The 26,283-nt window shown below is 45.0% G+C and overlaps 1 protein-coding gene across 1 annotated transcript in view; it reads left to right on the top strand.

The window, feature by feature from the left end:
• Positions 1–26,283, top strand: part of PTPA (protein phosphatase 2 phosphatase activator) — a 169,575-nt gene that overhangs the window by 94,678 nt on the left and 48,614 nt on the right. Inside the window, exons 6-8 of the mRNA XM_040324686.1 lie at positions 17,117–17,216; positions 19,272–19,396; positions 20,984–21,084. Of these exons, the coding sequence (XP_040180620.1) occupies positions 17,117–17,216; positions 19,272–19,396; positions 20,984–21,084 (326 nt within the window). The remainder of the gene's footprint in view (positions 1–17,116; positions 17,217–19,271; positions 19,397–20,983; positions 21,085–26,283) is intronic.

Below are 26,283 nucleotides of genomic sequence, written 5' to 3'. Positions count from 1 at the left end.
AATAAAAATCATTAACCCATTAAAAGCTAATATAACAAAGCAAGATTTTGCAACTATAGTCCCTTTTCAATCCAGAGATTTCTCCTGTAGTATTTTATTTTGCCACTAGATGTCCTTGGTCTGATGGCCAGCATCATTCAACCAGACTTCCTCTGAGGTCAGGCCATCTTGGCCCCTCCCCCAGCCTGTGTCTGGAGCGTGATGAGCTAATTTCTTTGTCGCTCTGCTGTCTCCTGCTATCAGCATGCTTCATGTCAGCACATGAACTGACTCCTGTACTACTTCTTCCTCTAACATTCCAGCTCTGCTGTATAGGGACTGCAGGAGGGTGATACCAGGTCAAATTTAGGTACACACACCGCTTGCATTGATAGTCACATGTGCCTTTTTAATCTGCCTAGAGGTCATCTTGAGCAGTTAAGCTGAAATTCACCCAGATTTATGGTTTTCACTGACAGTAGATTTCTCTCATTTACATTTAGTTATCTTTTTTCTACCTCCAGCCGTGGCCACTATTTCAGACACGGGGTAAGCTGTAGACAAATGAGAAATTGGTCTGGTAGTAATGTTTTCAGCTGCCCACTGCTTGGTTGCATATAATAAGGTCGGCATTATATCTTACACTAGAGTCTCTAACAAGAGTCCCTCTGTAGGCTTGGTGCTGTGTAGCAACATTTGAGAGGATGAGAAATGTGCAAAGGGTTAACAACGTCTTCTGGCCTTTGGAGAATGCGGTTACACCAGTGCAAGACAGGTTTTACTGTCCTTTCAGCCCATTACAGGTTTAGTATATGTGCCTTCAGCAAATACTTCCGCTCACACATGGCATTTTCACCAATCTGCCGGCGAACATGTCCAGTCTCTGTAGACCTGCTCAGATCACTGTTGAGCTGTAAATTTTACTTTTACAGCTTTGTAAGTTGTATTTAGACGATACTGACCACATTACCTAGTGCAGTTTTCAAAAACAACTTATTTTTGTAGGAAAAACTGTAACAAACTCGTACAGGTTGAAGAATTTAAAACGTTAGGTCTATGTGTTAGGCAAGTCGCCTCCTTCAGCATGTCTAAGCAGGTCTGAAGGATCAGAAAAGCTTCCATGGACCATAAGGCTGCATTCACACCTGAGCGTAGCAGTTTGCAGCGTTTTTTACCGCGATTTGCAGCGACAAAACGCAGCGTTTTTTACAGCGATTTGCAGCGACAAAACGCAGCGTATTTACCGCGACAAAATGCAGCGTTTTTTACCGCGACAAAACGCGGCGTTTTTTACCGCGATTTTGTTACAGGTCTAGGGTCACCAATGTAAAACGCCCAAATACGCTCAATTCGAGCGACAAAAAAGGGTCCAGAACTTGTTTGGGCTTCAGGCGTTCGGCGTCAAGCGTTTTGTAGTGGACATGTGAACCATCTCCATAGAGAATAATGTATTTTTTCCCCTCTAGCGTTATGGGGCGTCGCGCTTCAGGCGACAAAACGCTCAGGTGTAAATGCAGCCTTAGAGTTTTCATAAATGGTCATTCAGGATGATGCACACTGATTTGAGTCCCTCTGACTCCCTATGATCTGGAGCACACAAGTGGAACTGTTTTTTTGCATCCGATTTACCTGTAGATTACTTCAGTATTAGAAATCCTCCCAGTTTCTGGAACAAGATTCTAATGCCCCGTACACACGATCGGTTTTCCTGTTGGAAAAAGTCAGATGAGAGCTTTTGGTCTGGAATCCCAACCGTGTGTATGCTCCATGAGACTTTTTCCAATGGAAAAACTGCTGGAAAAAGATAGAGAGCAGGTTCTCTATTTTCCGTCAGGAAAAAATCCGATCGGAATTTCCTATCGTGTGTAAAAATTCCGACACGCAAAATTCTGACGCATGCTCGGAAGCATAGAACTTAAAGGGGTTCTAAAGGTAATTTTTTTTCTCCTAAATAGCTTCCTTTACCTTGGTGTAGTCCTCCTTCACTTACCTCATCCTTCCATTTTGTGTTTAAATGTCCTTATTTCTTCTGAGAAATCCTCACTTCCTGTTCTTCTGTCTGTAACTCCACACATTAATGCAAGGCTTTCTCCCTGGTGTGGAGAAAGCCTCTTGAGGGGGGAGGGGGGGAGCAGAAGTGTCAGGATGCCCACTAACACACAGCTCCTTTCTCTATCTGCAAGGTAGAGAGTGTCCTGACAGTCCTGCTCGCCCCCTCAAGAGGCTTTCTCCACACCAAGGAGAAAGCCTCACATTACGGTGTGTAGTTACAGACAGAAGAACAGGAAGTGAGCATTTCTCAGAAGAAATAAGGACATTTAAACACAAAATGGAAGGATGAGGTAAGTGAAGGAGAACCGCACTAAGGTAAAGGAAGCTATTTAGGGATTTTTTTTTTTTTACCTTTACAACCCCTTAAATTTTCTCTGCTCGTTGTAGTCTTTTACGTCACCGCGTTCTTGGCAGTCAAAAGTTCACTGAACTTTTGTGTGACCGTGTGTATGCAAGGTAAGCTTGAGCGAAATTCCGTCAGAAAAAACATTCAACTTTTTTCCGACTGGGTTCTACTAGTGTGTACAGTGCATAACAGAGTCTGCCTTTTAAAAAAAATATATGTTTTCAGCTGATTTATGGTCTAAGTAGTATATTTTCTAAAGCCCAGGTTCACACTGGGTACGATTTGGTACGATTTGAGATGCGATTTCACATGTCAAATCGCATCTCAAATCGGCGGCAATTGTCGTCAATGTCACTGTCCTAATCGGTGTGATGCCGCATCTGCAGGGCTGCACCGATTTCAAAAAGTAGTTCCTGTACTACTTTTTGCGATTTCTGGTCGCGATTTACTTTGAACCCTGCACAGATGTCTCTTAAATCGCGGCAAAATAGTGGCAAAATCCCGCTAAAATCGCGATTTTGAATTCGCAGCAGTGTGAACCTAGCCAAAGTTTTCTTTCTCTTTTTTTTTTTTTTCTGAGCATAGTTCTAAACAATACAGATAATTTTAGAAGGTAGAGAAGCAGCCCTCATTTCAGGAGCTAATAATAGACAAGGGGTGAATTGATAAAAAAAATCAGCATAGCTGTTCATCCATCAAAACTGCAATGTGAATGGTCTTCTGTACAATTTGAATGTGTGGAATGTGGAAAATATTGCATTATGGCCATTAGATGACAACGAGGGGTATACTCATTTTCTATGATAGTCAGAAGCCTCTAGTGGCCATAATGCAATTCTTTATACCCTCAAACTGCAGAGAAATCTAGCCAGGGGACGGACATTCAGTTTTTCCTCAGGACGAATTTACATGCCCTTTCAATGTATGAACAGCTTTGAATTTTTTTTAAATACACCCCTTAGATTTGATTTTAAAATGAGCTGGTTATAGGTTCAGTGGCAAAGTAAGATGTAATATTTGACCTAATTTATCAAATAATTGCCTGTACTTCCCAAATTAGTTTCACACCCCTCTGGAAAGTAATGGCTGAAAAAAGATTGATGGGTTAATGCCATTCATTTCACAAACCAATGTACCTTGAGAATGCACCCCAGTGCACAGATATGAAGGCCACTCATAGTCTAAATGGGCCCTTACAAAGGGCCATGTTGTATTGACTAGTGGTAGCTTGCACACCAAAATGCAACTTTCCATGGCTCCTTTGTTGGAGCAGTGGAGCATTGCATTGCTGCGTTGGATAAAGGCAAGTTCAGTATCAGAGATTCTCTCACTGGGGTTTTGGGGATTTCACTCTAGCTGATTGCTTTAGATCAGGGATGTCAAACTCAATTTCATCGTGGGCCACATCAGCATTATGATTGCCCTCAAAAGGGCCGGTTGTATCTGTAAGATAAGATGTCCAGCGCATCCCCTCCCCTTACAAAAGATGTCAAGAGCCACCCCACCATCAGAAGTTGAGTCCCCCACTCTCCCTTACATTACAGTGTACCCCTCTTTCCTTATGCTGCTGCTGGGAAGAAGCTGGATGCATTGCTTGAAAGCAGAAAGTAGGGGTCTGGAGGAGGACCAGAGGAGGGCTGGAGCTCTCCTGCAGGTGCAGGAGAGGTACGAGGGCCACATGAAATGGCCTGGAGGGCCGGATTCGACCTGCGGGCTTTGTGTTTGACACCTGTGCTTTTAGATGGTTGCAGTTTGCATTCAGATCTGATAGTACAACACAATGCAGTTTAATTTATTTACACAATGTTCATGCAACTGTTCCAGATGATACTGTAATAGTACTTCCAGGTACTGGAAATGTCATAATTAATAAGTATACATGCATAAATATTGTGTGCATTTGTAAGGCTGGCCATGGATAGATTGTTCTTTTTTTGATCAGCCAGTGGGCTGATTGAAATAAAAAAATAAAGCGCATTCACCCATCCACTCAAGCAAGGTGGATGGTGAAGTCCTCTGTGCTACCTGCTGTCAGAATACACTGATCAGCGCTGCAGCCCGCTGATTAGGAAAAATCATCCAACATCCCATTGAACAAAAGTAGATAATTCGATTTACTTCTGTCGAAAAGGAATGACCATCGATGGATCGAAATTCAGTGGTCTCTGCTGGACCGGTTGAGTTTTGAGCCAGCTATGGTCAACTTTTTTTTGGTGGCTTCTGACTGTTGCAAAAAAGCACTTCCATGCAAATTTCTGAGCTCCCCACACAGCTTGCAATGTAACTATATTTAAAAAATGTAACTGTAGAAGCCCAGCAGATCGGACTAGGCCGCTCCTGGAAGTGTTGGATTCTGCAGCCCCTATAATCCTCACTTTTTCTTGACTACAGTAGAGATCGGTGGTGCAGGCACCACAAAAGGTATTGGATGTTTTTTTTTCACATGGATTTGAGGACAGGGTCACTTTAAAGTTCTTCATGCACATTACAATATGATTGGACACTAACTATGTACTATAAGGGCCTGCTTGGTTATAACACACATAAACACATGCACTGCTTCCGGTATGAGGGAGGCCAGCATCCCGCAACTGGGGGGGGGGGGGGGGGTAGGATGCTTCTGTCATTTTGACTGTCCCTTTATCATTTTGGATTGAGTAAGGGAAGGTACATTTTTTACCATGCCTGTAGCATTGCAGAGATTCCCCTTCACTTCCTGCTCCATCGCCAAACCGGAAGTGAGAGAAAATCTATGCAAATTAAGGTAATACAATAGTTTGGGGCTTCACCCGAGAGACCAGAGCTCTCTGCATAGGGGTCAGGAGGACACCAATCCCTCCCCAGAAGTTAGAGAGGTTGCACGGGGCAGCCAGAGCGTGTATGTCTGTACAGTGCAGGTGTAGTGGGTGACGGAGCAAGAAAATTACCAAGATACAGGAGTATGTACAGGAGAACTGAGGTGCTGTGTTAGATAGTCTTGAGGACCAAGGCAAAAGGTTTGATGCAAAATGTGGGCAAGCTTACTGGGGAGGAACACAAAGTGAGAAGAGATCCAGACAAAGAAAAAAAACATTTAGAAGGGAAATGGAAGGAAAAGGTAAGTGAACCAACAATGCACTAGCTTAAAGGAACTTATTTGGAAAATAAAAAAATGAACCTTTACAACCCCTTTAAACGGCATTTCACAGAGCGGTCTAAACTCACTGTAAAGCTCTACCACTGAGCTAAAACCTCCACAACATCACAGATTCAATTGTTAAGTGCGTAGCCATTATAGGACAATGGAACAATCTGCTTGTATTTGCATATGTTTTTATGACGGAGTCTATCTGGCTGAGGGGTAACCTCACTCTTGGCATTATGAGAAAGCTTTTGCAGAAGGAGTTAAACCGGCATTAGAGGCTATTTGAAGTACAGGAACGGGAAGTCTGGGTGGGAGCAGAGATGGGAAGGAAGCTGGGTAGGCAGGAAAGGTGGTAGATGACAGGGTCCATGCAGTGGATTCTGGGTATATTGCAGCCATACTGCAGTCATCTGTTTTACATACACCCTGGCAGAGAGCGTTGCATGCCACTAGAATGATAATGAAGCTGCCATAGATTAAATTAGCCGCTATGCTGCCGGGCAGTCTGCGATCATCAAACCATGGAGGCTGACAAGGGCACACTGGGACTTCTAGTTCTGCTGAGCTTCAAATTCTGCAGTTTGTAAATAAATGCTCAGCGTTCATTGAATACCTAGCCCCTCAGCTGCCATGGACAGTGAAATGGAATATTTGGCAAAAGAATTTGTTTGTAGACAGACTTTGGAACCCACATGGCTGGTTCAGTTTTGCTGAAAAGCAGTGATGGCATACGTTTCACTAAATCTTACCATCTGCTAGAAGAATTTCATATCATTTTCCAGTCCTTAGCGGGGTCAAATCGATAATCGTTTTTTAACCAAAGTGACAAGAACACTGTAAGGATCGAAAATTTCGAACAGATTTCTAGCAATGTATGTTTTCGTTTGGAAAATGACTTTAGTTGAATTTTCAAAGCAATTTTTGTAGTACAGGCGGTCCCCGGGTTACAAACAAGACAGGGACTGTAGGCTTGTTGTTAAGTTGAATCTGTATGTAAGTTGGAATAGGTAAATTTTTTAAGTGTAGCTCCAGCCAAAAAATCAATTTTTAAGCTTTTTGGGTAGCATAGGGAAGGGTTATCACCCCTGTAACATTAGTTTCTTTATCGTACATCACGGGACACAGAGCAGCATATTCATTACTATATGGGTTATATGGAGTACCTTCAGGTGTTGACACTGGCAATCTCAAACAGGAAATGCCCCTCCCTATATAACCCCCTCCCATAGGAGGAGTACCTCAGTTTTTACGCCAGTGTCTTAGGTGTTAGTCATGGTTTAGCTTGCCTCCGCATCCTTGGGATTAGGTGAGCTACCGGTTCTGTCCAAAAAAGCCTCAGCGCTAAAGTGGTCAGTAACCGGACCCCAAACCCTTGGGGTATAGCCCATAATGCTTTTCTTTTTAGAGAGCTGGACCCTGGGCCCGGAACTTAGAAACCTTTGGGGGCCTAATGTTTTCTGTTGCCAGGGTGCTATATGGGCCCAGGACAGTGGATCCTTCATAGGAACCCAGGGCCTGAAGGTCTAGACATCCCCACGGAGATGGGGGAAGATTGGGCCTCTTGCTTGGCAAAGTCCTGCGGCATGGAGCAGGTAAGTGAGGGGAAAACTTGCGGAACTTGGTTCTTAGCAGGTTTTTTTCTGGGGGGTCACAGGGGACATGCCTAAAGTTATGCACTGCATCTGGCAAACTAGTCACATATCATAAAGATAGGATGGCTCTATATGTATTATTCCCCATAAGATGTGACCTCCCTTGTAGTGTTGGAAAAGCATTGAGTGGGGCCTGTGTGATATAAAAATATATGTGTGTGTCAGAGAGCTGTGCTTACCTGCAAGCCTCCAGGCGATGCTCCATTCAGTCTTCCTCCTCAGAGCCTGACCTCCTCATGGTTCCAGGCTGCAGGCTGCAGTTTGCTGGAACAGAGAGGTCCCTTCCTCCCAAACCCCCCCCCCCCCCCCCGTCGGGAGGGGCATTTCCTGTTTGAGATTGCTGGGGGGGGGAAGGGCGGGTCAGTGGCTTAAGGAAGGGGCGGCCCTTCCTTGTTTGTTCCATTCAATACTTTGGAACGGGGGAGGAAAGACCAGAGCGGCAGCACGGGGCGCCGAGGACACACAGTGGCCAGAAAGGATATTGCAGTCTTCAGAAGACTGTTTTTCAAGCCTAGAAATAGGCTGTTTTCTTTTCCATCTCATATTTTGTCTTTGCAATACTACTCAGGGGGACAGAATGTTTTTTCTTTCCTGGATTTGAAACAAAAACGAAAAAAAAAAAAAAAGAAAAAAAAAAAAAAAAAAAGTCATCTAGGGGAGAGGAAGCATTTTTTATCCCCCAAACAGGTGTTTGGGCAATTAACTTTTATAGTTCCAAATACCAATAGGTAGCAGGTGTACCTTGGTATTGTACCATGGCATCCGGAGAGTCTAAGGTCTCGGACAAAGTTATGCCGCTGCTTTTCCCACAGGGAGCCTTGGGGCCATCGGGATCTGGGGCTGGAGCTGGCGCGGGTCAGTCCAACCCTAAGATGGTCACGGACGAGGTATTACTCACCTCTTTAAGAGAGATGGAGAAAAGAATGGGAAAAATGATAGCCACAGCTATGCGGGGCAGTAAACGGATTAGATCTCCGTCGCCCGAGCGCAGACCCTCAGAAGAGGAGGTCCTTTCCTCAGGGGAATTGGACGACCTCTTGGACAAGGACCAAGTAGGTTCAGGGATCGAAGATCCGGATACAGAGGAGTCTGGAGCAGTCTCCCAAGGGGAGAGCTGGTGGACTCAAGCCTTAACGGACTTGGTCCATAAATGCATTCAACTTGCCAGTACCAGATCTCCAGGTATCTACGGTTTCAGCTTTGGGCTCACTGAGGGCGCCTCAAAGCAATGCAGTATTTCCGATCCACCCTCTACTAGAGGGAGTTTTGTTCCAAGATTGGAACAAGCCAGAAAAATCTTCTTACCACCTAAAAGATTCTCTGCCCTATATCCTATGGAAGATAAATTTTCCAAGAAATGGGCTACTCCTGCAGTGGACGCAGCCATCTCATGTATTAACAAATCATTAACATGCCCTGTAGAAAACATACAGGTATTCAAGGATCCAGTTGATAAACGCTTGGAAGCACTACTTAAGAACTCCTTCACTACTGCAGGGGCAGTAGTACAGCCAGCTGTGGCTGCGATTGGGGTTGCTCGAGCATTATCGGATCAGGTTAAGCAGATGCTTAAACTTATTCCTGCCCAGCAGGCAGAAGAATTTTCGGATGTCCCTAAGGCCATATGTTTTACAGTAGACGCAATTAAGGATTCTATCCAGCAAGCGTCACGTTTATCGTTATCCCTTATCCATATGAGAAGACTCTTATGGTTAAAAAGCTGGGAGGCCGAGCCCCCATGCAAGAAGCTCCTGGTAGGGTTCCCCTTCCATGGAGGACGACTCTTCGGAGAAGACCTAGATAAATACATTCAAACCATTTCAAATGGCAAAAGTACTCTCTTGCCAACTAAGAGGAAGTTTCAGGGGCCTGCGTTTAAACGACAGTACTCCCCTGGGCAGGGGCCCTCTAATGCCAAACAGTATCGACGGCCTCCTGCGAAAGCAAACTTCGGCTTCAACAGCAAATCACAAGGACAGGCTGCTAAAGGCAGAAAGCAGTGGGTTCGCAAACCAGCAAACCCAGCCCCCAAGCCGACCTTATGAAGGGGCGCCCCCACCCACGAAGGTGGGGGGAAGGCTGCGACTCTTTTCAGAGGTTTGGGAAGCCAGCATTCCCGACGAGTGGGTACGGTCTTCCGTGGCCACGGGCTACAAATTAGATTTCCTAAGGTTTCCTCCTCTTCATTTCCAGGAGTCGAGGATTCCAAACGATCCGGAGAAAGGAGCCGCATTAATGTCGGCATTAAATCATCTACTTTCCCAGGAAGTAATAGTAGAGGTACCAGTCCTGGAACAGGGGCTAGGTTTCTACTCCAACCTATTCATCATCCCGAAGTCCAATGGAGATGTCAGGCCAATTTTGGACCTAAAGATGGTAAATACATACCTAAAGATCCGCTCATTTCGGATGGAAACCGTGCGGTCAGCAGCTACCACACTCCAAAAGGACGACTTCATGGCGTCCATAGACATAAAGGATGCCTACCTTCATCTCCCAATTTATCAGCCACATCAAAGATATCTACGCTTCATGGTGGCTTCGCGTCACTTCCAATTCGTGGCGCTTCCCTTCGGGTTGGCTACGTCCCCCCGGGTGTTCACAAAGGTCCTAGCTCCAATCCTAGCCAAACTAAGGATCCAAGGGGTCACGATCCTAGCATACCTGGACGACCTCCTAGTCATAGATCACTCGTCTCCCGGCTTGGAGCGAGCAGTGGCCCTCACGGTCCAATACCTCGAGAAGTTCGGCTGGGTCCTAAATCGAGAAAAGTCAGCTTTCCTGCCCACAAGGCAGTTGGAATATCTCGGCATGAGATTAGACACAGAACAACAAAGAGTGTTTCTACCTCTGAGGAAGGTCAAAGCCATCAAGAAATTAATCCTACTGGTTCTAAGCAAGAAGGAACCGACTATTCGCCTATGTATGAGATTACTAGGCAAGATGGTGGCCACATTCGAGGCGGTACCATACGCCCAGAGCCACACTCGCATCCTGCAGGCAGCCATCCTGTCAGCATGGAGCAGAAGGCCGCAGGCCTTGGATATCCCGTTGCCGCTCTCATCAAGAGTCCGACAAAGTCTGTGCTGGTGGTTAGACCCTCAGAATCTACTGAAGGGGAAGTCTTTCAGCCCAGTGGCTTGGAAGATAGTGACCACAGACGCCAGCCTGACGGGCTGGGGAGCAATTTTGGATGGTTGCACTCGCCAAGGTACTTGGGCAACGCCAGAGAAGCAGTTGCCCATCAACATCTTGGAGCTCAGAGCTGCTCGACTAGCCCTCAGGGCTTGGACGTCAAAATTGCAGGGGTTCCCGGTGAGAATTCAATCAGACAATGCCACGGCCGTGGCATACATAAATCACCAAGGGGGAACCAGGAGTCAAGCCGCTCAGAGAGAGGTGAGCTTGATTCTCCTATGGGCAGAGGCTCATGTGCCCTGCATATCGGCAATATTCATTCCAGGAGTGGACAACTTTCAGGCGGACTTCTTAAGCCGCCAGACTCTTTTGCCGGGGGAATGGTCTCTGCATCCACAAATCTTTCAAGCACTCTGCCAAAGATGGGGAGTGCCGGACGTGGATATCATGGAATCGAGACTCAACAAGAAGCTAGACAGGTTCATGTCCCGCTCAAGGGATCCGATGGCCTGCGGAACCGATGCGTTGATTTGCCCTTGGCATCAGTTCAAACTTCTTTATGCGTTTCCCCCGCTCCAGTTACTACCCCGCCTGCGGCGCAGGATCCGGGTGGAGCACATACCAGTCATCCTGGTAGCTCCAGCATGGCCCAGAAGGGCATGGTACTCACTAATCTTAAAGATGGTAGTGGGAGACCCTTGGACTCTTCCTCTACGGCCAGACCTGCTATCGCAAGGTCCGATCCTCCACCCTGCCTTACGGCATCTAAATTTGACGGCCTGGAAACTGAATCCCTGATTCTCAGGGGTAGAGGTCTGTCTCAGAAAGTAATCTCTACCCTAATCAGAGCCAGGAAACCGGTCTCTAGGGTGATTTATTACAGGGTCTGGAAGGCCTATGTAGGCTGGTGTTAGTCCAAGCGATGGCTTTCTCGCAAATTTACCATCGATAGAGTATTAAGTTTTCTCCAGCTAGGAGTGGATAAAGGATTGGCATTAAGCATAATCAAAGGACAGATTTCTGCTCTGTCAGTGTGGTTTCAGCGGCCGCTGGCCACCCACTCGCTGGTTAAGACCTTCCTTCAAGGGGTCTTACGTATTAAACCTCCAGTTAAATCCCCGCTTTGCCCGTGGGATTTAAACCTTGTTCTGTCAAGTTTACAGAAACAACCGTTTGAGCCGTTGGCTGAAATTCCTTTGGTTTTACTGACAAGAAAGTTAGTATTTTTGGTCGCCATAGTTTCCGCAAGAAGAGTATCGGAACTGGCGGCCTTATCCTGTAAGGAACCATATCTTATTTTTCATAAGGACAAGGTCGTTCTCCGCCCTCATCCTTCCTTCCTACCGAAGGTTGTATCCAGTTTTCATTTGAACCAGGATTTGGTATTACCATCCTTCTTCCCTAAACCTACTTCCAGAAAGGAAGGGTTGCTGCATACCTTGGATATCGTCAGGGCCATGAAGGCCTATCTTAAAGCTACAAAGAAGATCCGGAAAACAGATGTGCTGTTCGTATTACCGGATGGGCCCAAGAAGGGGCAGGCAGCTGCAAAGTCCACCATTTCTAGGTGGATTAAGCAATTAATCACTCAGGCCTACGGCTTGAAAGGGTTGCCTCCTCCAGTATCATTAAAGGCTCATTCTACTAGGGCCATGGGCGCCTCCTGGGCAGCACACCACCAGATCTCTATGGCTCAAGTTTGCAAGGCGGCAACCTGGTCTTCTGTCCACACGTTTACAAAGTTCTACCAGTTGGACGTAAGAAGGAATTCTGATACAGCCTTTGGGCAGGCAGTGCTGCAGGCTGCAGTTTGAGACCCTCGGAATCCGGGGGCTCCTCTTTTTTGAGTTAAATTTAAAATTTAAGATTATTTTTCTCAACTAAGTTGGATTTATTATGATTTGAGTATTCTCTAAATTAAATCCTTTTGTCTTGGAGATGTTCTCCCTCCCCTCATTGTGAGCATTGCTTTGGGACATCCCATATAGTAATGAATATGCCGCTCTGTGTCCCGTGATGTACGATAAAGAAAAAGGGATTTTTAATACAGCTTACCTGTAAAATCCTTTTCTTGGAGTACATCACGGGACACAGAGCTCCCACCCCTCTTTTTGGGGACCATTTTGGGAGGCATACTGCTTGCTACAAAACTGAGGTACTCCTCCTATGGGAGGGGGTTATATAGGGAGGGGCATTTCCTGTTTGAGATTGCCAGTGTCAACACCTGAAGGTACTCCATATAACCCATATAGTAATGAATATGCCGCTCTGTGTCCCGTGATGTACTCCAAGAAAAGGATTTTACAGGTAAGCTGTATTAAAAATCCCTTTTTTGCTGTCTGTGCCCCTGTTCCGATTTCACCTCACTTTCTGTCCCAATGACAAATAGATTTAGACATTTTTGGGTTGTTAGGGAAACAAGGATTGGTGATAAAGCATCAGTGGAGACATCTTTTTCCCATATTGACTCTTATGCCGCATACAGACGATCGGACATTTCCACAACAAAACCGTTGATTTTTTTTCCGACGAATGTTGGCTCAAACTTGTCTTGCATACACACGGTCACGCAAATGTTGTCGGAAATTCTGAACGTCAAGAACGTGGTCAGGGCCGATCCGAGGCGGGTGCGCAGGGTGCAGATCACCCAGGCGCCACAGAGGTGGGGGCGCTCAAGCGCCAGAGTGTTCACTGCTCCCCTCCCTCCTCCTCTCCTTGTCGGCGTCTCTCTGGACACCGCTGGTCAGCGCAGCCACTCTCTCCGCTAGTCACTGCTGCCCTGTTTTCTGCCCAAGCCCCGCCTCCTGTCAGAGGAGATCGAATCGGCTGTCTCTCTTCGGAGAGAGACCCGCTCAGTGACATCGTTGGGGGCGTGGCGTGCAGCAAGGCTTTTTCTTTCTCTTCTTCTCCACCAGGGCGGCGCGGCTCCACACTGTCCTCTCCAGCTGCCGCCCGGGTGGGGTTTGTCTGTACTAATGAAGGGTGGGGGGGGCTGTACTAATGGAGGGGGGCTATACTAATGGAGGCGGGAGTCTGTACTAATGGAGGGGGGAGTCTACTGAAGAGGGGGTGGTCTGTACTAATGGAGAGGGGGAGTCTGTACTAATAGAGGGGGGAATCTGTACTAATGGAGGGGGGGAGTCTGTACTAATGGAGGGGGGAGGGGTCTGTACTAATGGAGGGGGGAGGGGGTCTGTACTAATGGAGGGGGGAGGGGGTCTGTACTAATGGAGGGGGGAGGGGGTCTGTACTAATGGAGGGGGGAGGGGGTCTGTACTAATGGAGGGGGGAGGGGGTCTGTACTAATGGAGGGGGTCTGTACTAATGGAGGGGGGAGGGGTCTGTACTAATGGAGGGGGAGCCTGTACTAATGGAGGGGGGGTGGTTTGTCTGGGGGGTTTCTACTAATGGAGGGGTGGTTTGTCATGGGGGGCCTGTACTAATGGAGGGGGGTGGTTTTGTCCTGGGGGGTCTGTACTAATGGAGGGGGTGGTTTGTCCTGGGGGGGTCTGTACTAATGGAGGGGGGTGGTTTGTCCAGGGCGGTCTGTACTGAGGGAGGGGTTTATACTTAGTGGGGGGGTCTGTACTGAAGGGCCGCCCACTATGTTTCTTCCCCTGCCTTCATATCGCCAGGGAAGAAATAGAATAAAAAAAGGAGCAGAGAAAAGGATTGTGGGACATATAGTCCCGAGGACTGGCAGCCCCACTGTAACACAGAGACGGCAGCCCACACGGCATGCACAGCGGAATGGGAGAGAGCCAGGAGCCCGGGAAAGCTTTCAGGGAAGTGCACCCAGGTCTCCAGAGGGAGAGGACAGTGCAGAGAGAACACCATCAAAGAGAGAACCCCGCTGCCCTGTGCCACCAGAGAGAAAGCCACACAGCCTGGTGCCATCCCTGGCGGAGAAAGGAATGGAGTCATTGCCAGAATACAGATCTGGACTCTACCCAGCGGAGTATCTATGGGCAATTCAGAGTGAGCCGACTCCTGATCAGAGGAACCGGTCGGCCATTATCTCCTATAGTATGTCTGCAGTCTCTGACCATCTCCTGTGCTATGTCTGCAATCTCTGACCGTCTCTTGTATCATGTCTGGGGGCTCTTTCTAACAGACTCTCTAACAGAGGCCCTCTCTGTGTGCATTAGAGAGACTCCCCTCCAGGTCTCCTTAATGTACACTGTTCCTGTATTTTCTTAATTGTTAAAAGATCATGGGAGGATCCCAGGGTAACGAATGCTTCTTAGGGGAGCATCTCTGTGTTTGAGTCGTTGCCATAGAAACACGTGTAAAGGAGAGGAGTTTGTAGGATGACCACGCCCATGTGGGGGGCGCCAGAAATATTTCTGCACTCAGGCGCCTGTGACCCTAGGATCGTCTCTGAACGCGGTGACGTACAACAGGTGCGACGGCACTAGAAAGAGAATTTCAATACCAGTTGTGTTAGTAGAAGTTTGGTGAGAGGCGATTTCGCACTTTTCAAATTTTTGTTGTCAGAAATTCCAACAGAACATGTCCGATGGGGCCTACACACAGTCGGAATTTCCGTCCAAAAGCTCCCATCGAACGTTTGTTGTCAGAAATTCCGAGAGAATTTGCCTTCCTAGGGCTATATTTCCTCTCGCTGTTGTATCCCTCCATTTGTACTTACAAAAAACATTTGGCATTTTCGTATGTACTGACCAGATTCTTCATACAAACATTAATGCAGAAATCTACCAGTGTATGGCCAGCTAAACCAGATTTCATCTTCCAGTGATCTGAAACTGTTATTAGTGAGTAAGTAGTACGATAGCATGCTTGTTTGGCAGCGCTGGGATCATGGGCTCAGTTTCCATCAGTCCACATATCTATGCGAGATCTCCTACACCCCAAACACAAAAAAGGCAGCATTACATTTTAAAATGGCCCTAATATGTTTCTTTTGACTGCGGTGGGGGGATTGAATTGTAAGCTCCTTTGGTGACAAGGACTGATGTGATTGGTCTCTGTGTAATATGTTGAAGCTATGTCAATAGAAATAAGTTGCTTTTTTTTCTGATAAGGCTCCATGCACACTTGACGCTAAAATAATGTTAGAAAAACGCCAGTAGCTTTTCAGGGAGTCTTTCAAAGTTTTTTTAACGTTTTTGCAATAGCGTTTATTAGCGTTTTGCGTTTTTTGCATTTAGGTCACTTTGAACATGATTTTCGGGAGTCCAGAAAAAAGCTCTTAAACGTCCATGTGTGCATGGACACATAGGCTAACATAGAGTGGAGTTTATGAGCTTTTAAAAAAAAAACTGCAGTTTATTAGCTCCAGTGTGCATGGAGCCTTATGACCCGTACACACGATCCGAATATCGTACGAAAAAATGTCCGAGGAAGAATCATTCGATAATCGAATCGTTGGTACAGAGCTTTCGAGAGCCGATCATGACAGTTCATCCGATTTATTATTTTATCGGACATGTACAAAAAATGTTCTCGTACAATACCAGATCGTACGATTTTCGTTTAGTTAGTCTAGTTGTCGTCCGAAAATACATTACAACACATGACATCACTTCCGATCTTTTTTTTTTTTTTCTGTCGTACGAGAATTTTCGTGACTTTGATAACCATTTCATTTCTACTTGCGACTATTAAGTGTAAAAAGTCATACGCTCTGTCGTACGACATTCAGATCGTGTGTACGGGGCCTTAAGGTTTGTTCACACAAGCTCCTCAGCAGTGCATAGCTGCAGGTCTCTTCCCACTAAACGAAGAACAGATGCCGGGAGCTATCTTCAGCAAAAAAGAGTGCCAGATCCCGGCTGTAGTTACACCGGTGTCCTTTGCATCATTGATAATCAAAGGCCTTTTTTTTTTTTTTTAAGATGTATTTTTATAAACGTGGTAATTGTGGTGTTCGCTCATACCACAGCTAGTCAAGAAGAAGAATTATGCCGCAGAATAGACATGCAAGAAAAATGGCTCTCCAAAGCTACTCATATGAATGAGATCTACCTTAAAGTGGATGTAAACCCTCCATACACCAGTCTCAGATGATACACAGAGATTAACCAAATCTCCCTACATAGGTTTTACATGTATATCTGCTGTGTTCACATTTATATACTGTTTAGAAAGTTCAGATTTTGTTAGGAGATTTTCTCTTCCAGGTTAACACAGAGTGTGATGTCTGGGCATACAGCCAAGATAGATAACATTGCTGATTGGAGGAAAGGCACACACCCCCTCTCCTCATAGGCAGAGACTCTGAGGCCTCGTACACACGGCCGAGGAACTCGACGTGCCAAACACATCGAGTTCCTCGGCGAGTTCAGCCCTGAATCCGGCGAGGAGCTCGGCGGGCCGAGTTCTCCCATAGAACAACGAGAAAATAGAGAACATGTTCTCTATTTTCTCGACGAGTTCCTCGGCGGCTCCATCGGGCCGAAAGTGTACACACGACAGAGTTTCTCGGCAGAATCCGGGTCTGACCGAGTTTCTCGCTGAATTCTGCCGAGAAACTCTGTCGTGTGTACGGGGCCTCAGAGCTGTTTTGTAATAGGAGCTGCTCTCTGCTAATCTATTTTAGCAACCTCCTCTGACAAAAGATTCTGGCTGCTTTTGTCTAAAAAGTCAAAAAATATGTCAGGAGTTCTCAGGCTGATAACAGAAGAACCGTTCAGAAGACTTGGCTCATTGAAAAGAGATAACAAAATATTGCGGATATATGTGCCCAGCTCAAATTTCATGAATAGGGTTTACATCCACTTTAAGTGTAATAAGAAGTATTTTACAATGAATGGGTGAATGTGAGGATCAGCTTGGGTGACAGCCGTTTCTTCTTCTTTGTAGGACACGAAGCTGCGTTTGCCGCCTTCATGTTCTGTTTGTGTAAAATCGGTGTTCTCCAGGGGGACGATCAGCTCGCCATGGTCTTCAAAGTCTTCAATCGGTAAGAATTAAATGGGATGCTTGTATGGAAAAGCTACTAAACTTTTTATTTTTTCTGTTATACCTGCCATATAATGCCATTGTCAGGCCCGGCCTCGCAGGAGTTTGGGATTGAAGGGGGAAACCAGTAAGGAGCAGTTGATTTATTAATGATTTCTGCTGAAAAATCTGTAGAGGCATAGGAATGGTCACTTCAGCCCACGATGCGTTTACCATAAAAACATGTGGGACAGTGTGTGGCTAAAAGCCTGTGATGGTGAGCTCTGGGCTTGGGTAGATGGCAAAAGTTTTACATCAGTTTGAGATGCTTCTGAGATCATTAAGAATTCATTAGCGGGCAAATTTGACCTGCAGTTGATCTTCTGCTGATCTGCATTTGCCCAGATTCACACTGGGCTGTGGGAATGACGCCGATTTCAGTCCCAATTTCAGACACGATTTCAGAGACATCTGTGCAGGTTTCTGCACAGATGTCAATGTAAATCGCAGCCCGAAATCACAAAAAGTAGTACAGAAACGACTTTTTGCAATCGGTGCAGCACCGCAGATGTAGCGTTGCACCGATTAGGACGGTGCCATTGCTGGCAATTGCTGTCAAATGCCATCGATTTGACATGCATGTCACAATGCACGTCGCAATGCATGTCACAATGCACCAGTGTGAACCAGGTCAAAGCCCTGGTTCAAGCAGATCTAGCATTCCCATCTGACTAACTCGAGCAGTCCTTAAAGTGAAACTTTATCCATAACATCTTGATAAAAATAATGTTCTTTAGCAAGGGACATACATTCCACATTAATATTCATGCTCCCAAAATTAGTGCATGCTGTAAATTGCCTCCAGCATTGCTCTTGTTTCTTCTTGCTGGAGGCAGCCATTTTGCTAAAGCCCAGAGCCCCCGAGCAGCAGTAAATCTTTAAGCTGTCAGTAGATCTGTCTCTACATTTTTAGCACAGTGACTAAAAATAGAGAGCAACTGACCTTGTGTAGAGCAGGGTGAGACAGTGTATTATTGATTTTTAAACGGTATAGGCACTTATTATTTAAAGCGGTTATAAAGGCAGCAGCCCTCTCAGCCTCCCCTAATATTTATATCTGTCTCAAATAAATGATAACATTTTTATTTAGGTACAGCATTGCATGGCCATGCAATTGTCATTCAAAGTGTGACAGCGCTAAAAGCTGAAAATTGGCCTGGGTAAGAGGGGGGTGAAAGTGCCTGGTATTGAAATCGTTAAATAAAAACCTTTTTAGAATCGCTTTAATCGTGTGCCTGAAAATACTAAGCCTCATTGATTGCAAAAAAAAAAATGACAGTACTGGGGTCAGACAGACTGTAGAATCTGGAAAACCAAATTTGTGTTTTCCTCTCTTAGGCTGCTTTCACATTGGCAGCGGAGGTGCGGTGACGGTATAGCCGCGCTATTTTTAGTGCCGCTATACCGTCGTATTTACCGCAATATTCGGGTGCTAGCGGTGAGGTTTTAACCCCCGCTAGCGGCCGGAAAAGGGTTAATATCGCCCACATTGCGGGCGGTATTACCGCGGTTTCCCATTGATTTCAATGGGAAGGCGCGGTATAGGAGCGGTAAACACCCCTCTCCTATACCGCTCCAAAGATGCCGCTAGGACTTTTGGAGCGGTCCTGCTACCGCACCGCTTCAGTGTGAAAGCCTTCGGGCTTTCGCCTTGAAGCCTGCAGGGCATGATTTTTTCATGTGGTATAGCAGCACTATTTTTAGCGCTGTACCGCATGAAAAACGCCTCAATGTGAAAGGGGTCTAAATGAAGTAGAGGTAGTTTGGTAATCTTTATTACAGTCAATGTAGGGATTGGCTTGTACACATTGTATATGAATTTGGAATATTAAGGAACCTTCTGATTACTTCTACAGGGAAGATCTGGAGGTCCACTATTTAGGTCCTGTGCCTGACCACCAAAGTGCTCAGTAAAAGGCCTTCTTTGGTAGCTTGTAGTAATTGCTTTGTGAATGTCACCATTGTCTGTGCATTACTTTGATGTCTTCTCTCCCTCTGCTCTTCTTTATATTTGCAGTTACCTTGAAGTCATGCGAAAGCTGCAGAAAACCTATAGAATGGAGCCTGCAGGCAGCCAAGGGGTCTGGGGCCTCGATGACTTTCAATTTCTTCCTTTTATATGGGGCAGCGCTCAGCTTGTAGGTAAAAATAACTGTATTTGTAGGACAGTTGTTTTCTTTCACATGTTGCAGTTGTTAAAGAGGAACTTTGGATATATAAAAGAGGAGAGGTTGGGTTTAAAGCAGAACTCTGCCTGAAAACAAGATTTGGACACTAAAAAATTGGCACAAATGAAGTTTGTGCAATGCGTATAGGCTGCAGATCTCTGGAAAACTTTTACTTTCATTTGCCCTGTATGGTATAGAAATGACTGAACTTCTGGCATTGAGACATACACTTCAGATCTGATAGCTTTGCACCTCCTCTATTCAGCAAATATGAATGGAGGAGGTGTGGATGAACGTCACAATCTCCCCTCCCCAGTCACAAAACATCTTGTATTTTGGGAAAACAATGCAAGACATTTACTGAATGGACAAGCTGCAAAGTGGGCAATGCGCTATCGGAGCTGTATTCCATCTGAAAGTGTACATTTCAGCGCTATGTTGGGCGCTTACTATATTGCATGAAGGAAAGTACCAGTTTTACAGAACGCTAGAGACTACAAACATAGCATACATTTTATTAGTGCCAGTATATTTTTATAGTACACATGTCCTAATACAGTAAAACCTTGGTTTGCGAGCATAATTAGTTCCAGAAACATGCTTGTAATCCAAAGCACTTGTATATCAAAGCATTTTTTTTTACAGGTTATAAAAGAGAAGAGCGACGCCTGTAATGCCCCATACACACGATCGAAATTTCCATAGGGATAAACTCAGACGAATTTTTCAGACAGAATTCTGCTTAAGCTGTCTTGCATACACACGGTCGCACCAAATTCTGACCGTCCAAAACGCGGTGACGTACAACACTACGACTAGCCAAGAAAAATTAAGTTCAATGCTTCTGAGCATGTGTCGACTTGATTCTGAGCATGTTTTTTTCTCCGTCGGTGTTCCATACAGACGAACGGGATTTCCGATATAAATTTCGAGAACATGTTTTCTTTCTAAGTCCGTCGGAATTTCCGATGGAAAAACTCAGATGGGGCACACACACGGACTGAATACCCAATGAAAAAATTCCGATCGTGTGTGCAAGGCATAAGTGTAGCAATAAGTTGCTAAATGTTGTATCTCCATTAAATGTAACCATATTGCTACACTTGGAGGATCGACAGGAAGCAATACTTATGATTCATAGAGCAGCAAGCTGCAGATATTGAATAATAGTTTCAAACACTTGCTGTGTAGTGTGGCAGGGGTGTGGGAAACACAAAATTAATAGAATTGCTGATCTTTTGGTGTATAAAACCGCTTCCATGTGCATACTAATAATGTATTTAGTGGTTTAGCTGGAGGTCTACTTTAGTACATTCACATGGTAGCCACAGTGGGGATTGTAGGCTCTGTGTTTGAACATCTTGAGTACAGTCCTTGTAGAAGAAACAATGCAGACCACTTTCGGCAATTTCAGCTTGTTCCTTTAATATTTGGCCTAGCAAACACATCTGCCATGCATTATTTTATAAGTTTGGGCTATGCACACCTTGGTTGTTTTCAGGACTGCCTGGTAGAAGGCAGATTGTGGAACATAAGTTCACCTATAGCCAATGTTTTGCAGACAATTCTACACTGGAGCCCAGGCACTTTTTGGACGAGAGGGTGGTGAATGAAAATCACAAGGACTTTATGTTCCTGGAATGCATCCAGTTTATAACACAGGTAAGGCTGACTCCTTTCTCATAAAACTCACTACAATGTCACTGCAAATAGCATTCGTCAGCATCTTCCCACAGCAACCAGTCTCCATTAGGGCTGCACCAGAAACTTCTAGTAGAAGCCTATGCTACCCTGCACCGGTTACATAGTATCAAATTTACCATATATATTAAAACGGTTTTGCTTTCAGAAGTTAAAGGGGTTGTAAAGACAAAAATATTTTCCTCTTAAATTAAAGTCTGACAGCAGCTGATAAAGTAAAAAGTAATGTTTTGCATTATAACTAGTTTGATACCTGTTGAAATCGAGCCGTTTTATTCACCTCCGTCACTCCTGAATCGTTATTCTCACTGACTTCCTGGTTTGCGGTGCGCATTCATTCTTGCTACATCACGGCCTAATGGGAACTACAGTTCCCATTAGGCTTAGCCTCCATGCCTGTGAGGGATAAGAGAGCATCTTCACGCAGGGCTGTAGTCATAGGGAGGGGGTGAGCACATTCTGCTTTCCACCATGCAAAACGGCTCAGATGCTGGTGGAAAGCAAGAAGAGGAGAGACGGGAAATGGCATTTTCAAACCTGGATTACTGTATTTTGGAGGTCAAAAGGAAAAACGAGGTAAGTGATATTTAATGGCTCTAGTTTACAGCAATCAATTGATCTATTAAAAAACGAACCTTTAGTGTTCCTTTAAGACACCAAGCTATTCTTACCTGTTGATGATCTGTACAGGTCATTGTTATTAAGTAATCATAAAAGACATTTCCAGCGTGTCAAAACACCCAGAAAGGCTCATTCCCTTATGGTGCAATGCCATTGGGTATAAAGTTGGCCAAGCACTAGTAATTTTTCTAACAAACATTCCTTCAAATATTTATATCAATACATTTTATTACTTGATGACTGTTGTTCGAAAGTACTTCTAAAAACATTTTGCTTTTAGCTTTCGATTTTGGTTTAAATGGACCTTCCTGAAGGAAAAAACATTTGCTGTGAAATTACATTGAGTAGCAACCCACTGGGCAGTTGGAAAGATTTGGAGGATTGCGGAACCCGGTGAGATCGGATGTCAGCGGACGTTCATCCGCTGACACCCGCAATCTCATAGGGACCAATGTATGTCCCTTTTTCATCCGTACACGTATGGATGAAAAAGCGGACATACGGTCCGCCCGCGTGAAAGAGCCCTTAAACAAAATGAACACCAGTTTGACACCTATAACAATTTCAAAATTAAACAAATGTTCTTAAAATGAAAACTTTTAAAGTTCTACTACTGTATAGCCAGGTTAGGAAACTGGTTACAATTGTTTTGGTTCTGTCTGATAGGCCCACAAGTGACTAAAAGCCAGCTCAATATGGACCCAACTTCTTGGTTCTATCCTACAGCACACTGCTTATGCTTATGAACTGAATACGGAAGGGCAGCTTGGGTGAATACTACAATGTTCTAGTTTTAATTCCCATCCTTATGCCTACTGTAGGGGCCGTGATGGGTATTACCCTTTTTGAAACATTTCCCAACCTGTGTACCACAACACATTTATGTGTCATGATAGCACAGATAATATGTTGGTTGGTGCCGGTGACTTGTCCTTAAGGTTCCCCTAACGGGAAAGTTCCTTCAAGGACTGCGACGGCGCAAACTTGCCGACGTAAATCTCCGAACCTCGCCCGGCATCCAGGCTCATTCTTTAACATCCCTGTGGATTGGAGGATGTTAAAACAAGAGCCAGGAGGCCGAGCGAAGCGAGGACGTGAGGCCGACTGGCCACTTTCCTCGAAATCCACGTCGCCCTGGATGCCGGCCGAGGTTCGGAGATTTCCGTCGGCAAGTTTGCACCTGCGCAGTCCTTAAAGGAACTTTCACGATAGCCGGAACCATATCGGCAGATCACCGGCCAACACAGGTAATAATTGGAGTGAGCTGGGAGGCAGAAAAACATTTGCTCCCCTTGGGTCAGTACATTGGGCTGGTGGCCTTGAGTAGAGATTCTCCACCATTCAAACCTCATTTAATGTTTTATTTAGCGGACTACACACCATTTTCACAGCGGAGCAGTTATGTTCAGGCTCTAAAACAACTTTGTGTTTACAATTCTTGCCTTATAACCTACTATTTGTATCATATGTGTAGAAAAGTGTGTTACAATAAACGACCAATTTTAACGCCCACCTTGGCCACGGGTCACTGTGGCATCACTGCTCGTTTGGAGTGGTATGCTTTCTTTAGCGGTAACTGTCCCTACCAGGCCAGTTAGTTGTGTTGCTTCTATAGCCAAATATTCCCTGTCCTCTTCTGGTTTGTTTAAAAAAAAAAGAAATGTAGACCACCTTAAACTGCTCGCCAATGTTTCTGACCATGGATGTCTTTTGGCGACAGCTAGTAAGTAGAAAAATTGCTGTGGTGGTGGTGGACTCCTACAGCTTATTTTTTCCAATACATTTTTATTGAGTTTTGTACATTGTACAACAATTGAGCATCAGGTATACAAGAGAAAATTGAAAAACAAAAACTAGAATGTGTTGGTGTAACATTCAAGTATAAAAGAGCACTCTCTAAGTAGGTATAGCCACATGATATTAAGGTACAGTGAAGGGGAAAGTATTTGATCCCCTGCTGATTTTGTACATTTGTCCACTGACATGATGAATAAATGATCAGTCTATAATTTTAATGGTAGGTTTATTTTTACAGTGAGAGACGGAACAAAAAAAAACAATATCCAGAAAAACCCATTTCATAAAAGTTAAAAATGTATTTGCATTTTAATGAGTGAAAAATATTGGTCCCCTATCAATCAGCAAGATTTCTGGCTCCAAGATGTCTTCTATAAAGGTAACGAGCTGAGATTAGGAGCACTCTCTTAACCACTTTTAGGAGAGTGCTCCAAATCTCAGCTTGTTACTTATATAAAAGACACCTGTCCACAGAAGCAATCAATCGAATTCCAACTTCTCCACCATGGCCATGAACAAAAAGCTGTCCAAGGATGTCAGGGACAAGATTGAAGACCTACACAAGGCTGGAATGGGCTACAAGACCCATTGCTAAGCAGCTTTATAAGAGGGTGACAACAGTCGGTGCGATTATTCGCAAATGGAAGAAACACAAAATAACGGTCAATCTCCCTCGGTCTGGGGTTCCATGCAAGATCTCACCTCGTGGAGTTTCAATGATCATGAGACCGGTAAGGAATCAGCTCAGAACTACACGGGAGAATCTTTTCAATGATCTCAAGGTAGCTGGGACCATAGTCACCAAGAAAACAATTGTTAACACACTACGCTGTGAAGGACTGAAATCCTGCAGTGCTCGCAAGGTCCCCCTGCTCAAGAAAGCACATGTACAGGCCCATCTGAAGCTTGCTAATGAACATCTGAATAATTCAGAGCAGAACTGGGTTAAAGTGTTGTGGTCAGAGGAGACCAAAATCAAGCTCTTTGGCATCAACTCAACTCGGTGTGTTTTGGAGGAGGAGGAATGCTTCTTATGACCCAAAGAACACCATCTCCGCTGTCAAACATGGAGGTGGAAACATTATGCTTTGGGGGGGTTTTTCTGCTATGGGGACAGGACAACTTCACTGCATCAAGGGGACGGTGGACTCAAAACACATGGCCTAGGCAACAAAGGAGTGCCTCAAGAAGACGCACATTAAGGTCCTGGAGTGGCCTATCCAGTCTCCAGACCTTAATCCCATAGAAAATATGTGGAGGGAACTGAAGGTTCGAGTTGCCAAACGCCAGCCTCAAAAACCTCAATGACTTGGAGAGGATCTGCAAAGGGGAATGGGACAAAATCCCTCCGGAGATGTGTGCACAGCTGGTGGCCAACTACAAGAAACGTCTGACCTTTGGGCAGGCACACCAGTCTGCATGAAATCAAGTTGGCCAATCACAGCCCCTTAAATCAGTACCCTTACTACATCATAAATACCAGGATCCTGCTGATGTAGGCTTCCTTGGGGGGAATTTATCAAAACTTGAGCAGACAATCTGGAGCAGCTGTGCATGGCAGCCTCCTCTTTTATCTTCAGCTTGTTCAGTTAAGCTATGAAAAAGAAAGATAGAAACTGGTTGGTTGCCATGCACAGCTGTTCCAGTTTTGATAAAATAACCTCAGAGTATTATGGCTCTCGATGAAATAAAAAAGTAAAAGATATATTGCTCTGCCTGAGAATGTAGGTTTTTTAAAAGAAAAACCTTAGTAATTCTAAAGGCAGAAGTTTTTTTTTTTTTACCTTAATCCATTCTACACATAAATCTACACTAAACTAAAAACAACTTCTGCATGCTGTTACCCCCCCCCCCCCCATCAGCCCCCCCCCTCTTATTACCCGGGCCTAAGATGTGCACGTGAGCAGAAGCTTTGTCTGCTCTCTTCCTGCTCATTGGCTCAGAGAAGGCAGCGGGAGGAATTTGCTCATACTACTGTCAATCACACCTGGTGACCACGGAGCAGGGCCGAGTCCCGCTGTCTGTCAATAAACTTGGACAGAGAGGCTCGGGAGTGAGCCCACAGAAGTGCCCCCAAAGGCATGCTGCTTGCTATGGAAGCACTCGGTAGTGAGGGAGGAGCCAGGGGCGGCGGCGGGGGACCCAGAAGAATAGTATTGGAGCTGCACTGTGCAAAACTATTGCACAGAGCAGATAACTATGATGTGTGGTGTTTTAAAGAAAAACAAAAACGAACGTTTAGAATCACTTTAGGATCTTGCTAGATACCATGTCACCCCCAAACCAGAGTATTGTTTTCTTGGCAAAAAAAAGAAGCAAATAAAGAGATTTGACGTCCTTGTGACTTCACTTACTGCTTGCTTGTTCCAGTAATTATTGAATCCAGAGAGGAAATAAGGGGAAAATTCACCAATCGAAATACAGGCAGCAATTTAAAAAAACACCTTACAGAGGCGCCTACACTTCTGTCAACCTAAAGAAAGAATTGTGTTGGAGTTGGGGTTTTTAACCATCAACTAGTATTCCAGAGAGATTATATAGAACAGAGTCACGTGACCAGAGTAGGGCCGAAACAACTAATCGATTATGAAATTAATCGATTACAATTTTTATAATCGATTAATCGGCCAGTAACATAATGGGGTTAAAACAACCAAAATTAGCCCTTTTTCAGTACAACAAAGCAAATCGCTACTGTAAATATTACTTTCACTGTCCCACAGTAAAAAAAATGAACCCTTT

The sequence above is a fragment of the Rana temporaria genome, chromosome 9 (assembly GCF_905171775.1).
Source record: "Rana temporaria chromosome 9, aRanTem1.1, whole genome shotgun sequence".
Classification (NCBI taxonomy): domain Eukaryota; kingdom Metazoa; phylum Chordata; class Amphibia; order Anura; family Ranidae; genus Rana; species Rana temporaria.
This window is presented reverse-complemented; position numbering and strand designations above follow the sequence as displayed.